This window comes from Anguilla anguilla, chromosome 9, assembly GCF_013347855.1.
Source record: "Anguilla anguilla isolate fAngAng1 chromosome 9, fAngAng1.pri, whole genome shotgun sequence".
In the NCBI taxonomy this organism is placed as follows: Eukaryota; Metazoa; Chordata; class Actinopteri; order Anguilliformes; family Anguillidae; genus Anguilla; species Anguilla anguilla.
Genome location: NC_049209.1, coordinates 2,098,352 through 2,112,725, shown reverse-complemented (window position 1 = coordinate 2,112,725; position 14,374 = coordinate 2,098,352). Strand labels below are relative to the sequence as shown.

Genomic DNA, 14,374 nt, shown 5'->3' with positions numbered 1-14,374 from the left:
TTTCCCATTTTAAATCAGCATCGCATGCGCATATTAATTACGCTAAAAAGGTTGATCCATAGGTTTAAAAAGCACAAAATGGCCTCCATTACTTTGCTGCTTGAACCTGATGGTTACCAAGAATCTGCGCTTAAGACAGTTTTTTCATCCTAACCAGCTAGCATGCAGTGTTTGAATGTTTCCAACTTACCAATTTCTTACCTACAGACAAGAGTGCTGATATACAATAAAACAGCACTGGAGCGTTTTAGCAGATGCTCTCATCCAGAGGGAGTTACACAATTTTTAAAATAGCATTTACCTTGCATCCATTTATAAAGCTGGATATATACTGAAGCGATGCAGGTTGAGTACCTTGCTCAAGGGTACAACGGCAGTGTCCTACCCAGGAATCAAACCGATGATCTTTAGGTTACTAGACCAGCTCCTTACCCATTATACTGCACTGCCACCCTACATAAACATCCATCAGTGCCCAACTAAATAAGCCTACTTTATCTCAGACACCGACAGGTGCACCTGATAGCAGATCAGAACAAAAAAATGTTATTACGGGACAGAATTCTATGTTTTTTAAAGGTTAAATTTGCCTTGGAAATGAAGAATACCCCTAGCATGAGCACTATTGATGTATTGGTTACTAGTATAATAATAAAATAAGATGAATTGGCCGTAGTTCTTGTCGTCGGAGAAGACCCGCGTCGATGACTTCCTGCAGCCACGTCAAACGAGTGTGGCGGGACTTTGACCCACCCTCTCACCTACAAGCCAGCGAAGCTCAGACGCTTCGAACATCCATTACTGACAGGAGAGGGAAGGTTGTGCAAACAGCCCGGCATTTGTTCCGACTATCACCGCTAGGTGGCGCATGCGAGCTTCCTGATGAACACAGAAATTGCACACAATTTCAGACGCCCCCCCCCCCCATTAATTTTATGGCAGATTGTACGAGCTTATTTGACAAAAGATTCCTTATTCTGAACCCACTTACTCCTGTCAAACTCATTGGTGAGCGAGTTTGGTTTTTAAAACTAATTTTTCATGTTATTAAACGTGCCATGATCCAGAAGTAATGACATTGACCATGTGATTTTTCAAGGGTTTGTGATTAGATCCCAATAAGACAACATTGAGTTGTTCTCCTTAGATTATAAAAAATATATCTTAATTGTGTGCAGTCAGTTAGCTAGATTGAGTTCCTGTCACGTACTGAGGGAACACATTTCACATCTACATTACAAAACTGTACACTGGCCTTATGTTCATTTTCTGATGAGTAAGTACATATAGACTTCATAAAGTGCAGATAATGCCTTCACGAACACGCTGTTAATCATCTGCAAAGCATTCGCCAGATGCAGTGACGGTGTTATGCAACACTGCAGTGGGCTACAATACATTATACATTCGACTTGTGATGCCACCGCTCTACCACAAATTAAGTTTATGTTCAGAAATTTTTGTGACTCGGTGAACCCCTTAGAACAGTTTGACTGATGATTAAGTTAAACGTGACTTTACACATTACGTTCATTCAATCAACTTTACTAATAGCCTACCTATATCGAAAAATGCTATTAAGATATTATGTAAAACTCTGTTTTATTAATTTGTATGTATATATTAATTTCAAATGTGACCAAGTCATGAATGTAAAACGATCCCCCGATTGGTTTTGCCAATGTTTCTAACCATCCAAGAAAACTATTTGGTGGTCTGTGGGGAGACGTCTTCTTTCCATCTGCAGCAAGCATGAGGGGAAAAATCTGAAAAACAGAAAGTTACTGCTTTGCTATTGGTCCGCTGGAATGCCTCAACCAATCACCTGCTGAATATGGCGTATCTTCTGATGACAATAAACGTGCTTTTATGATAAACTACCGAGAGATCAGGTACAAAACAACCTTGAAAATTTTCTGGGAGACTTCTGAACGACCAAAAGTGGTAAGTAATATTTTTGCATAAGACATATTTTTGACAATTAGCTTATTTTGTTTTAAAGAACATATCTAGCTTGCTTTACCTTCTTGTATACATTAATCATCTCAATCGTTCTCGTCACATTTCCATTACATAAATAATTGTCGTTACTGTGCCGCACGTTACAAATTAAGACAATCCGACAGTCACGTAAACACTTGGCGTTTCAATTTCAGTTAATAAGCAACTGAAACTAATTTCTATTGAGCTTTGAGTGTCAGATTCCAGTTGTTGTGGAAGCCGTTCGTGAACTTAGTTCAGCAGTTTTGACATTATCTATGCGTTATTACAAATAGCCTACTTAGCATTGCATCTAATAAATAACAAGCTAGTTATAGTGAACATTGTAGGCTACTGTTGAATAATAGGCCTACGCGTAATCGTTGTGCTGTTTGTCTGAAGTATAGTTAGTAGCCTATTGTATCGTTTCCTTTACCAAAACACAAGTCGGTAAATTGTAAGTTGACTAATGTTCCCTTGCGATTCCCCAAGTCAAAATGGGACGAGTGCGCTTGCGAATCAAGGTTTGATGACATAACGATCCTGTAAGAATGCGTTTTATATCACGAGCTGCACAACAGATTTAGGCATTTTAGTTTTCTTGGCTCTGGCAAGTAAATGTGATTGAAGGGAGGAATTCGGTTTAATCTTGCGACTGCTTTTGGATTCCGTTGACAATGTAGGTCGGTGCAAACTCATGCAGTAGGTGCGTGGTGAACACCGCTGTACTGTAATTTCGAAAACAAGTATACATGTTGCGAATGTAATGCCAGTATTATTTACGCGTGTTTTGTGAACCGCAAAACACAATTTACACGTGGTTTATAAAACAAATCTTGTTTTACAGATATCAAGTGTGGTTAAAGTTCACATTCACAGTTTTTATAAAGGGGCATTTTTAAAATACATTTCGGTTTCACCATTTTTCACCATTACAGCACTGTTTACACACACCCCCATTTCAGGGCACCATAAGGTTTGGGACAATTGACATCACAGGTGTTTCTGATTGGTCAGGTGTGTTCAGTTACTTCCTTAGTGAAGGTATTAGAAAGCTTTCCATCTACTTAGTGTCTAGTCTTGATTCTATACTTTTGATTGCCTGTGTTATTACCGCTTGTCAATGAAAGTTAAGAAAGCCATTATGAAAGTGCGAATTATTGAAAAAACAAACAAAAACAGTCAGAGCTCTTCAGAAAAAACTTAAGGCAACGAACCCCTGAATCAAGCAGGAAGATTGCTGCTGTACAGGCCTGGCAGAGAAGAGGCTTCAGGCAGTCTCTGCATGCAAAAGATATGCAACAAAGTATTAAACATGGATACTTTAATTTACATAACATCAATATGTCCCAAACGTTATGGTGCCCTGAAATGGGAGGTTGTGTATAAGAAGTGCTGTAATTTCTACATGGTGAAACCAAAGCGTGTAAAGAATACCCTTACATAAAAGTAGAGAATGTTCACGAGAATTGTGTGATTACAAGTCTGACAGAGCCGTATGTACGCACGCAATTTAATAACTCATTTCTTTGTGATGTAGTCTACCCTTTCTCTGGCTTGTGAAGTGTAATTACATGTTGTGGTGCTGGGAGCAGTAATGCGCAGAGAATATCCTTTTTTTTCCCTGAAGACATGAAGGAACAAGTCAAACCCATCTCCCAAGATGGCCTGGACTTCGGGAAACCGGTAAGATCATTCAAATATTGAATTCCAGTGCTGTGATGCACAAGCACATATTACAAATACAGTGTTTACATATTTAAAAAGATAACAATACAATGAACTTGAGATTGTCATATTACTTAATTTACTGTTAAAATAAGTTTCATTTGTGTACCTGCAGAACACCTAGTGTGTTTACTGATCAGTGTGTCTTGTGTATTTATTACCCTTGAATACACAGTGGATTCATGTGTCATGACTTGTGAAGTAGACAGATCTTTGCTAGTGTACCGTTCTGCCGTGGTGACATTTTTCAGACACTGGTTGGCTTTTAAATACCTGCCATTTGCACCTGCTCGCACCTTCACCGGCTTCAGGTCTGACTCGTCCGGTTGGATTTTTCTCTTGTAACTGGCTGAGAGCACAGCAGAGAGAAAATGGTGGCAATTAAAGCTGAGGGACCCGCGCCAGAGTGAGCTGCCCGCGTGACTGGCACTGCGCTGCCCGTGTGACTGGCACTGCCCGTGTGACTGGCACTGCGCTGCCCGTGTGACTGGCACTGCGTTGTGTGACTGGCACTGTGACTGGCACTGCGCTGTGTGACTGGCACTGTGCTGCCCACGTGACTGGCACTGCGCTGCCCGTGTGACTGGCACTGCGCTGTGTGACTGGCACTGCACTGTGTGACTAGCACTGCGCTGTGTGACTGGCACTGCGCTGCCTGTGTGACTGGCACTGCGCTGCCTGTGTGACTGGCACTGCGCTGCCACTGTGACTGGCACTGCGCAGCCACTGTGACTGGCACTGCGCTGCCGGTGTGACTGTCACTGCGCAGCCACTGTGACTGGCATTGCGCTGCCACTTTGACTGCCACTGCGCTGCCTGTGTGACTGGCACTGAGCTGCCAGTGTGACTGGCACTGCGCTGCCCATGTGACTGGCACTGCGCTGCCCGTGTGACTGGCACTGCGCTGTGTGACTGGCACTGTGCTGTGTGACTGGCACTGTGCTGTGTGACTGGCACTGTGCTGCCCGTGTGACTGGCACTGCTCTGCCCGTGTGACTGGCACTGCGCTGCCCGTGTGACTGGCACTGCGCTGCCGGTGTGACTGGCACTGTGCTGTGTGACTGGCACTGCGCTGCCCGTGTGACTGGCACTGCGCTGCCCGTGTGACTGGCACTGAGCTGCCCGTGTGACTGGCACTGCGCTGTGTGACTGGCACTGTGCTGTGTGACTGGCACTGCGCTGCCCGTGTGACTGGCACTGCGCTGCCGGTGTGACTGGCACTGTGCTGTGTGACTGGCACTGCGCTGCCTGTGTGACTGGCACTGCGCTGCCCGTGTGACTGGCACTGCGCTGCCCGTGTGACTGGCACTGCGTTGTGTGACTGGCACTGTGACTGGCACTGCGCTGTGTGACTGGCACTGTGCTGCCCACGTGACTGGCACTGCGCTGCCCGTGTGACTGGCACTGCGCTGTGTGACTGGCACTGCACTGTGTGACTGGCACTGTGCTGCCTGTGTGACTGGCACTGCGCTGCCTGTGTGACTGGCACTGCGCTGCCTGTGTGACTGGCACTGCGCTGCCACTGTGACTGGCACTGCGCAGCCACTGTGACTGGCACTGCGCTGCCGGTGTGACTGTCACTGCGCAGCCACTGTGACTGGCATTGCGCTGCCACTTTGACTGCCACTGCGCTGCCTGTGTGACTGGCACTGAGCTGCCAGTGTGACTGGCACTGCGCTGCCCGTGTGACTGGCACTGCGCTGTGTGACTGGCACTGAGCTGCCCGTGTGACTGGCACTGCGCTGTGTGACTGGCACTGTGCTGTGTGACTGGCACTGTGCTGTGTGACTGGCACTGTGCTGTGTGACTGGCACTGTGCTGCCCGTGTGACTGGCACTGCGCTGCCCGTGTGACTGGCACTGCTCTGCCCGTGTGACTGGCACTGCGCTGCCCGTGTGACTGGCACTGCGCTTCCCGTGTGACTGGCACTGTGCTGTGTGACTGGCACTGCGCTGCCCGTGTGACTGGCACTGCGCTGCCCGTGTGACTGGCACTGAGCTGCCCGTGTGACTGGCACTGCGCTGCCCGTGTGACTGGCACTGCGCTGCCCGTGTGACTGGCACTGCGCAGCCACTGTGACTGGCACTGTGCTGTGTGACTGGCACTGCGCTGCCGGTGTGACTGGCACTGCGCTGTGTGACTGGCACTGTGCTGCCCGTGTGACTGGCACTGCGCTGTGTGACTGGCACTGTGCTGCCCGTGTGACTGGCACTGTGCTGCTGGTGTGACTGGCACTGTGCTGCTGGTGTGACTGGCACTGCGCTGGGGAGATGTTAATGCCCAGAGGCCCACTGCTGCAGCCCGCTTAAACTCATTCTTAGAGACCGGAAGAGGAGGAGTACAGGAGGAAAAGAGGAGGAGAGGAGGAGTACAGGAGCAGGAAGAGAAGAGAAGTGACAGATGAGAAGAGGAGTGGAGGAGGAGGAAAGGAGGAGTGCAGGAGCAGGAAAGAAGGAGTGACAGATGAGAGGAGTGGAGGAGGAGTACAGGAGGAGGAAAGGAGGAGGGACAGATGAGGAGAGGAGTGGAGGAGGAGGAAAGGAGGAGAGCAGAAGGAGGAAAGGAGGAAGAAAGCAGGAGTGCAGGAAGAAGGAAGGAGGAGTGCAGGAGGAGTACAGGAGGAGGAGAGGAGGAGTACAGGAGGAGGAAAGGAGTACTGCAGGAAGAGGAAAGAACAGTGTAGTGCAGGGGTCTGAATATCCAGGCCTGGAGGGCTGCAGTCCCTGCTGGGTTTTGTGGTTTCCTTTCAGTTCCCAAGTGGGTAGAATAAGAGTCTTTGTTGTCTCCCTGTCGCCGTGCCAGCTGTGTTCAGTGTGGTGCTGTATGCAGTCACTCAGCACATTGCTCAGAAAGAGGGGCAGCCACCGTCAGCCAAGTAACATCCTTACCTGGCAGAAGCCTTTTGAAGGGTTGCTATTGGAAACCCCATGTCCTTTAGTCTGTGCGCCTCCACTCTCATCAGTACAGTCGCCTGTTGAGGTCGCCCTGAGGTCACCATTCCAATGTTGCCGTGCCGATTCCAAACCCGTCCGTTCTCTCACCCTGCAGGAGGCCACCGGAGGGCTCTGGGACTCCCTGAAGAAGGCGGCCTTCATCATCGGCTCCGGAATCTTCCTCCTGGCCGCGTTTGGGAACTCGATCACGTGGTAAAGTCCTCGTTCAGAGCTGGCGCCGGACGCGGGTTTGCGTGGGATATTGAGAGGGAATTCGTGCAGTGTTTTCACGTTTGGAATCCAGCGCTGAAGCTGGTTGTGTTTCAGGATCTTTAGCGGTGTAGACCCCGGCTGTACCCCTGGGGCGACAGGCCCGGTGCTGATTTGGATGGCTTTGGTGAGCTCTCTCCTGTTTTTTTGGGGTAGGCACCTGCAGCGCTTCTGGGGAGCTTCGGGGGATTTTTGGCAGACTCAGTGGACCAAACTGCACCTGCTGTTCGGGGGTTATGAGTGGGCCTTGTTCTTCATGGGTGAGTAGACCCGGCGAGCCCCCCCACCCCCCCAGCACGGGGAACGGGCCTGGGAGACAGAAACCCTGCTGGACATACCGCTCGGTTAGGTCACACTGCAATGCTAAGCCCAAATCCTGACTGAGCACGCATCATGTGACCTTGAGTGAAGGCTCCTGGGTGATGGCGGGCGGACGAAACGATGCAAGCTGAAAGGGGAGGCGCTGTCTGTCTGTACTCCACACCACATGGGCCAAGCCTGTGTGTGAATTTAGAGCAGGTGCCACTTTAGGGCCTACTGTTGGATAGGGGGGAGGAGGTACTGACCCCCATTTGTAACAAGGGTAAGAAGTAGCATGGAATGGATTGGACTTGTTTTGCAATGAGGATTATTCTCGCTAGAATAATTAGAAATGCAGCATATTCCACTGGTTCCACTCATTCATAAAGGTAACCGACTTGTGAGCGGTTTGTTGTGAATCCCGGCCCTCGTGAATCCCAATCCTTATGAATCCCGACCCTCGTGAATCCCGGCCCTCGTGAATCCCAATCCTCATGAATCCCGGCCCTCGTGAATCCCAATCCTTATGAATCCCAACCCTCGTGAATCCCGGCCCTCGTGAATCCCGGCCCTCGTGAATCCCAACCCTTGTGAACCCCGACCCTCGTGAAACCTGCTGTTTTTGCGCCGCTCAGAATCCGTATGAGCAGCACTGTGCCACCGGCACACAGTGTCTAGGGCACCCTGCTCACACCCAGTTTCTGATTGGTGCACATACAAAAAAAATTTCTCCAGTGCACCTATAGTTAGATCTCTGGCACCGTGGGCTGACGAGAACGCTGTGTACCCCCCCCCGCCCCGCCCCGCCCCGCCCCCCCCCCGCAGGGTCCATGATCGTGCCCACGGCAGCCTTCTGGCTCTTCAACGCCCTGCTCATGGTGGCCGACTCCACGGGGAGGCCCGTCTTCATCACCCGCTACAGGATCCAGGTGGACAAGAACAGTCCGGTACGGTCACGTCTCCCCCCCCCCCTCCCGAAACTCTAATCGCCCCGCTGCCGCAGTTACCACGAGTCAGCAGAATATGCAGGATCGCGGCTGGGGGTTACTGCAGTTCAGGTTATTACAGTTTGTTATATTCTTTCACTACACTGATAAGATTGACGGGTGCAGTGCTTGATAAATTGATGATGTTTCATATGACATATTGATCTTACTGATCTGGGCTCCAGTAGGTTTATGGAGGACATCCAGGACATAGACATGGGAGTTCGAATTTCACAAGTAACTCGATTACATACATAACTTTGCTTTATCAATCAAAGGTCTGTGCTTGCATGCAAGATCCTTGGTAAGATTAAAGACTATCAAATGCGCAGCTGTTTGCAGGGACTGTATCTGTGATGAACAGGCCTATCCACGCACTTTGGCACAGAGTACCAATTCAGCCAGACCGTGAGCACAGAACGATCCCAGAGAGGTTCAAGGGCCAATTTCACGTAAGGCCAGTGGCATCTGGCACAAGGGGTACTTGCGGTGAAAGTCGGCTCCATGGCAACATGAAATGCTCTGTAAGCAGGGAAACAGCTTTGAACAAGGAGCCCTTTGAAGTGCAGGTCTTTTCAACATTCTAAGCCAGTGTTCCAGAACCCCACTGCTTTCAGTCACCAGCAGTGATTGTGACATCAGCGCTAGAATGTTCAGTTAAGAGTATTCTAATCACAGGTTTGTGAACTTGCACATTAGGAACAGATTAATTAAAACTGAGGCATCTTCGTGTTAATCTTGTGCATTTCATATCATGTGTGGCAAAAAGCAATTTAGTTAATTTTTAAACCATGTCATTTGACGCAGTATTTTAATTCAATTTAATTAACTGAATGCTGAAGACTTCTGCGTAAGCAACCCGGAAAAAAACTGCCGTAATTTAAAGCGCAGATAATCCTAGATCAGAAGTTTTCAAAAAGGCTCATAAGCATCCAGTGGATTAGAAGTTAAAAAGGGCTATAATATACAAAAAAAGTTTTCCTATAAACAGTCATTGCATATCAAATCTGGCCAGGGACCCCCTACTGTGCCCCTGTTGAAAACGCAGGTCCTAGAGAATAACCCCAGGAGACCGGGCTCTGGTGTTCAGCTCGTTTAGCGGCTGGTGTTCAGGAGATGCGGTGCTCAGGAGCCGTGTGGCCGCGCACCTGCCGAGTGCCCCAGGTGACCGGTTCTCCTCCTCCTCCTGGGGCTCCCGCAGGTCGACCCGGCGAAGCTGCGGCACGCGGTGAAGACGGTGCTGTTCAACCAGGTGTTCCTGTCCATGCCCATGGTGTGGCTGGGCTTCCTGGTGATGAAGTGGAGAGGAGACCCCTGCGGTCTGGAGCTCCCCACCTTCCACCGGGGCCTGCTGGACCTGGCCGTCTGCGGCCTGCTGGAGGAAGTGCTGTTCTACTACTCCCACAGGCAAGAGCACATGCTGTACACTATATATACACACACCTGCTGGAGGAAGTGCTGTTCTACTACTCCCACAGGCAAGAGCACATACTGTACACTGTATACACACACACCTGCTGGAGGAAGTGCTGTTCTACTACTCCCACAGGCAAGAGCACATGCTGTACACTATATATACACACTCTACACTATACACGCACACCTGCTGGAGGAAGTGCTGTTCTACTACCACAGGCAAGAGCACATACTGTATACTATACACTATATATACACACACACCTGCTGGAGGAAGTGCTGTTCTACTACTCCCACAGGCAAAAGCACATGCTGTACACTATATATACACACTCTACACTATACACACACACCTGCTGGAGGAAGTGCTGTTCTACTACTCCCACAGGCAAGAGTACACACTATACACCCTATTATACACTATACACACTATATACGTACCTGCTGGAGGAAGTGCTGTTTACTACTCCCACAGGCAAAAGTACACACTATACACCCTATTATACACTATACACACTACACACACACTACACACCCTATTATACACCCTACACTATACACACTACACACTATACATACACACACACCTGCTGGAGGAAGTGCTGTTCTACTATTCCCACAGGCAAGTGCACATACTGTACACTATTCACCCTATTATACACTATACACACTATTTACACCCTACACTACACACACACCTGCTGGAGAAAGTGCTGTTCTACTACTCTCAGGCATGAGGACACACTGTACACACTATAGTACACAATACACACACCCTATACACTATACACACACGACACACACACACTACACACACACACACACCTGCTGGACGGTGGTCTTCTTCCATTCTCAGGCATGAGCACACATTAGACACCCTACACACAGACACACACTATATACTATATACACACACAATACCCACAACCTCTAACACACACACACACACACACCTGACAGTTCCCTGCTCTGAGTCCCTGCCTCCCATTCCAGGCTCTTTCACCACCCTGCCATCTACAAGCACGTCCACAAGATCCACCACGAGTGGACCGCCCCCATCGGCGTGGTGTCCCTGTACGCCCACCCGCTGGAGCACGTGGTCAGTGCACTCTTCTCCCGTTTCACTGCCGTCCCCTAGATGTCCACCTAGATCACCACCTAGATCACCACCTAAATCTCCACCTAGATCACCACCTAGATCACACCTAGATCACCCCTAGATCTCCACCTAGATCACCACCACTCATCTAAGAGAAAAGCTACAGGCTGACAGTGCATTAAACCTGCCCCAGTTTACGTAAATTCCCCCCCCCCCCCCCCCCCCCCCCCCATTTTAAAGATGGACAGGGTATTCAGCTTAGCGTGACTTACGTACTCCTGGAGAGCACGGTTCTCATAACAGGCAAGTCACATGCACAAACCACCCTTAATGTAACGTATCCCCTGTGTAATGACCAGTGCCTGCTGTTCTCTGACTGAAACGGGCACAGTACCAGTTTCCTCTGACTGCCCGGCCCGTGTGAGTTCACAGTTGCGTGTAAAATCACGGTCGTCATACCTGTTGAGTGAGGTGGTCTGCTAACCACCTCAACATCAGGCAGGACACTGGCTGTGAGACAGGACCTGCAGTGGCAGAGAGGGTCATGTTCCGAATTTAACGGACCCGTCTCGTGTGTGCCCCCCCCCCCCCCCTCCCCCCACCCCACAGCTGTCCAACATGCTCCCGGTCCTGATTGGTCCGGTTCTGCTGGGCTCCCATGTGGCCACCGTGTGCCTGTGGTTCACCATCGCCCTGCTGATCACCACCGTGTCCCACTGCGGCTACCACCTGCCCCTGCTGCCATCGCCCGAGTTCCACGACTTCCACCACCTCAAGTGAGTCTCACCTGCGCAACCCGCACACCCTGTGACCCAACTATGGGGACAGGGGGAAACAGTCTCACCTGCGCAACCCGCACACCCTGTGACCCAACTATGGGGACAGGGGGAAACAGTCTCACCTGCGCAACCCGCACACCATGTGACCCAACTATGGGGACAGGGGGAAACAGTCTCACCTGCGCAACCCGCACACCCTGTGACCCAACTATGGGGACAGGGGGAAACCTGAGATTAGGCTAAAGCCTGAGCACAGGTTAGCAGTGTGGTTATGGGTATGAGCACAGGTTAGCAGTGTGGTTATGGGTTGTGAGCGCAGGTTAGCACAGTGTGGTTATAGGTATCTGAGCGCAGGTTAGCAGTGTGGTTATGGGTTGTGAGCGCAGGTTAGCACAGTGTGGTTATAGGTATCTGAGCGCAGGTTAGCAGTGTGGTTATGGGTTGTGAGCGCAGGTAAGCACATTGTGGTTATGGGTTGTTAGCACAGTGTGGTTTTGGGTATGAGCGCAGGTAAGCCCTTGTGTTGAGAGCTGGCTAACACAGTGGTTATGGGAAACGGTGCACAGGTTAGCTCGTGTTGAGCGCAGGTAGGCTCTAGTGTTGAGTGCAGGTTGGCCCTTGTACTGAGCGCAGTCTCCCCCCCCCCCTTGCTGTGCAGGTTTAATCAGTGCTACGGCGTGCTGGGGGTGCTGGACCGACTGCACGGGACGGACACGGTCTTCAGACAGACGAAAGCGTACGACCGACACCTGCTGCTCCTCAGCCTCACCCCGCTGACCGAGACCATCCCGGACACGCCCAAGAAGAAGCAGTGATCCCCCGCCCCCCGCCCCACAGGAGGAAGGGCGCTCACCATCCTCTCCCTCCCTCCCTCCCTCGCCATTCACAGACTCGGCCGGGAAGCCGAAACAGACCCTTTTCTGAGAATTCTGATTTTACGCCTTTTAGGACTTCCACTGTTAAAAGATTTCAGCCGCTCCATCTGAAAGGAAACTTTCCGAGACGGTATTTTAATGCCAGGTTGCCTTACAGAATGATATGATGAATAGTCTGAGGAAATTTTATGCAAAACTAGAAATGAGCCTCAATTAGCAATATTTGCAATTGTGCTTGTAATTTGTCTTTAAACATGTCAGTTAATGGTTTTTAGATCACTGTAGATCACACTACGCTGCTCCATCAGAACGTTTTTGTCTGCATTGTGGACATATTTGATGATTTGTCCCAGTCTTCTACTACCAATACTAACTACCAGTGTGGAATTATGGGTAAATACTCAGGGAAAAGGTAAAGGTTACTCTTACAGTCCTAAGTAAATATATGCGTCTACCCATCCATCCATTTAACATGCTGAACACTGGTACTTTTTTGTGATTATCATATGAATGATTAAAAGGTTCATCTGCACATAGTCCAAACTGTAAAATTTCAAGGGAACTCTAGAAACCGACCTTTGCCCTGTACACAATCATTTCAGCAAACGGAATACAGACCGCTCTAAGTTTAGGAGATGACTGAGAATTGTGCTGTTCCCACTGCTGTCCGTTGGTCCAAGTCATAAATTGTATTTAATAAAATAAAATGTTTCATTGAAAATGTTGGGTGTCAGTGCACAGAGGAATTCTCATTATGGATTGGCTGAACAGTTGCGCAGAAATCACGGGACTCTCTAATAAGACGGCCATCGATTGGCTCTGGAAGGATATTACAGCAAGTCTGGAGTTTGCGGAGTTAAACGCTGTGGCCACCGGGCAGCACAAGCTGAAAATGTTTGAACAAAGTGATGAAATTTCATTCACACTCACACTCACACTCACACTCACACTCACACTCACACTCACACTCACACTCACACTCACACTCACACTCACACTCACACTCACACTCACACTCACACTCACACTCACACGCACACGCACACGCACACGCACACAATCAGAAAGTACTAAGAGACACTTGGCACAATCTTGGAGTGAAAATGAACCCAGTGGTCGATGCAATGGGGCCATTTTGTATAATGTACCCAAGAATCCCTCCAAGTGCTTTAACACAAAGAACCACTGCACAAATGCTGAATTTTCAGACAAACAAACTAAAGTATGACTGAAAAAATGCAGCAAAGTCCCCCCCCCTTGTGGAGAATAAAAAACACCTAGTCTTCAAAAGTTCAACAAAAAAAGAATGCAGAATTAAGAAAACACGCAAGTATCACATTTGGTGTTTAAGGTTTTTTTGTCCATTTTATTATTTTTTTTATTTATTAAGGAAAAGCATAATTACTACAAATTACAAATAACACTAATAGCCAATCACATCAGCCTAAAAAGCAGATATTATGAATATTAAATGTTATAATACAAGATCTCATTCAAGTATTTTACATTTTTCCATTTTATATATTTTTTTGTTCCGTTTTCATCTTTTTTTTTTATTCGCAACAAGTCTAGGATATTGTAATGGTTATGAACTATTAACATTATACTGGATCATATACAGCTATTTTATTTATATGGCTTAATGGAATTTTTTTGTCCTTTTTTGTCCCCAGACACTAACAGCCATTCACCCCTGAACCCTGAAACACAAATCCTAGTGTGTGAGCACCCGACTCTCAAACAGCTGGGCCTCGTTCCACTCCGACCTTCAGGGGCACACCAAAGAGCCAATAGAAACGGCTGCTGCTTAGCAGAGATTCTACCCATAATGCAACAGGGTCTGAAGCTCACAGCACTCCCTGCAGGGAGAGGGGACTCGCTGGCAGTGTGCAGTTGTCCGTGAGGAAGAGCGCCCCCTGGTGGATCGCGAGTGGCCAGGCCTTTGCTCTCATAGCCTCTCAGGGGATTTACGGACAATGTTTGGGTTTTGTGTTTTTTTTTTTTTTTT

At 48.8% G+C, this 14,374-nt stretch overlaps 1 protein-coding gene and 1 long non-coding RNA gene across 2 annotated transcripts; one reads left to right on the top strand and one right to left on the bottom strand.

Annotated features, from left to right (window-relative positions):
* Positions 1–1,697: 1,697 nt before the first annotated feature.
* LOC118235233 lies at positions 1,698–6,748 on the bottom strand. The gene is made up of 3 exons (XR_004766813.1): positions 6,597–6,748; positions 3,982–4,057; positions 1,698–1,766 (listed from the first exon to the last, which is right to left on the bottom strand). It is a non-coding gene; the product is annotated as an uncharacterized LOC118235233 (long non-coding RNA).
* On the top strand, positions 1,795–13,087 carry faxdc2 (fatty acid hydroxylase domain containing 2). The gene is made up of 9 exons (XM_035432374.1): positions 1,795–1,944; positions 3,611–3,666; positions 6,757–6,854; positions 7,068–7,171; positions 8,037–8,158; positions 9,399–9,604; positions 10,607–10,712; positions 11,322–11,488; positions 12,150–13,087. The coding sequence occupies exons 2-9, from the start codon at positions 3,613–3,615 to the stop codon at positions 12,304–12,306; spliced, it is 1,014 nt and encodes a 337-aa protein (XP_035288265.1). The 5' UTR covers positions 1,795–1,944; positions 3,611–3,612; the 3' UTR covers positions 12,307–13,087.
* The last annotated feature ends 1,287 nt before the right edge of the window (positions 13,088–14,374 follow it).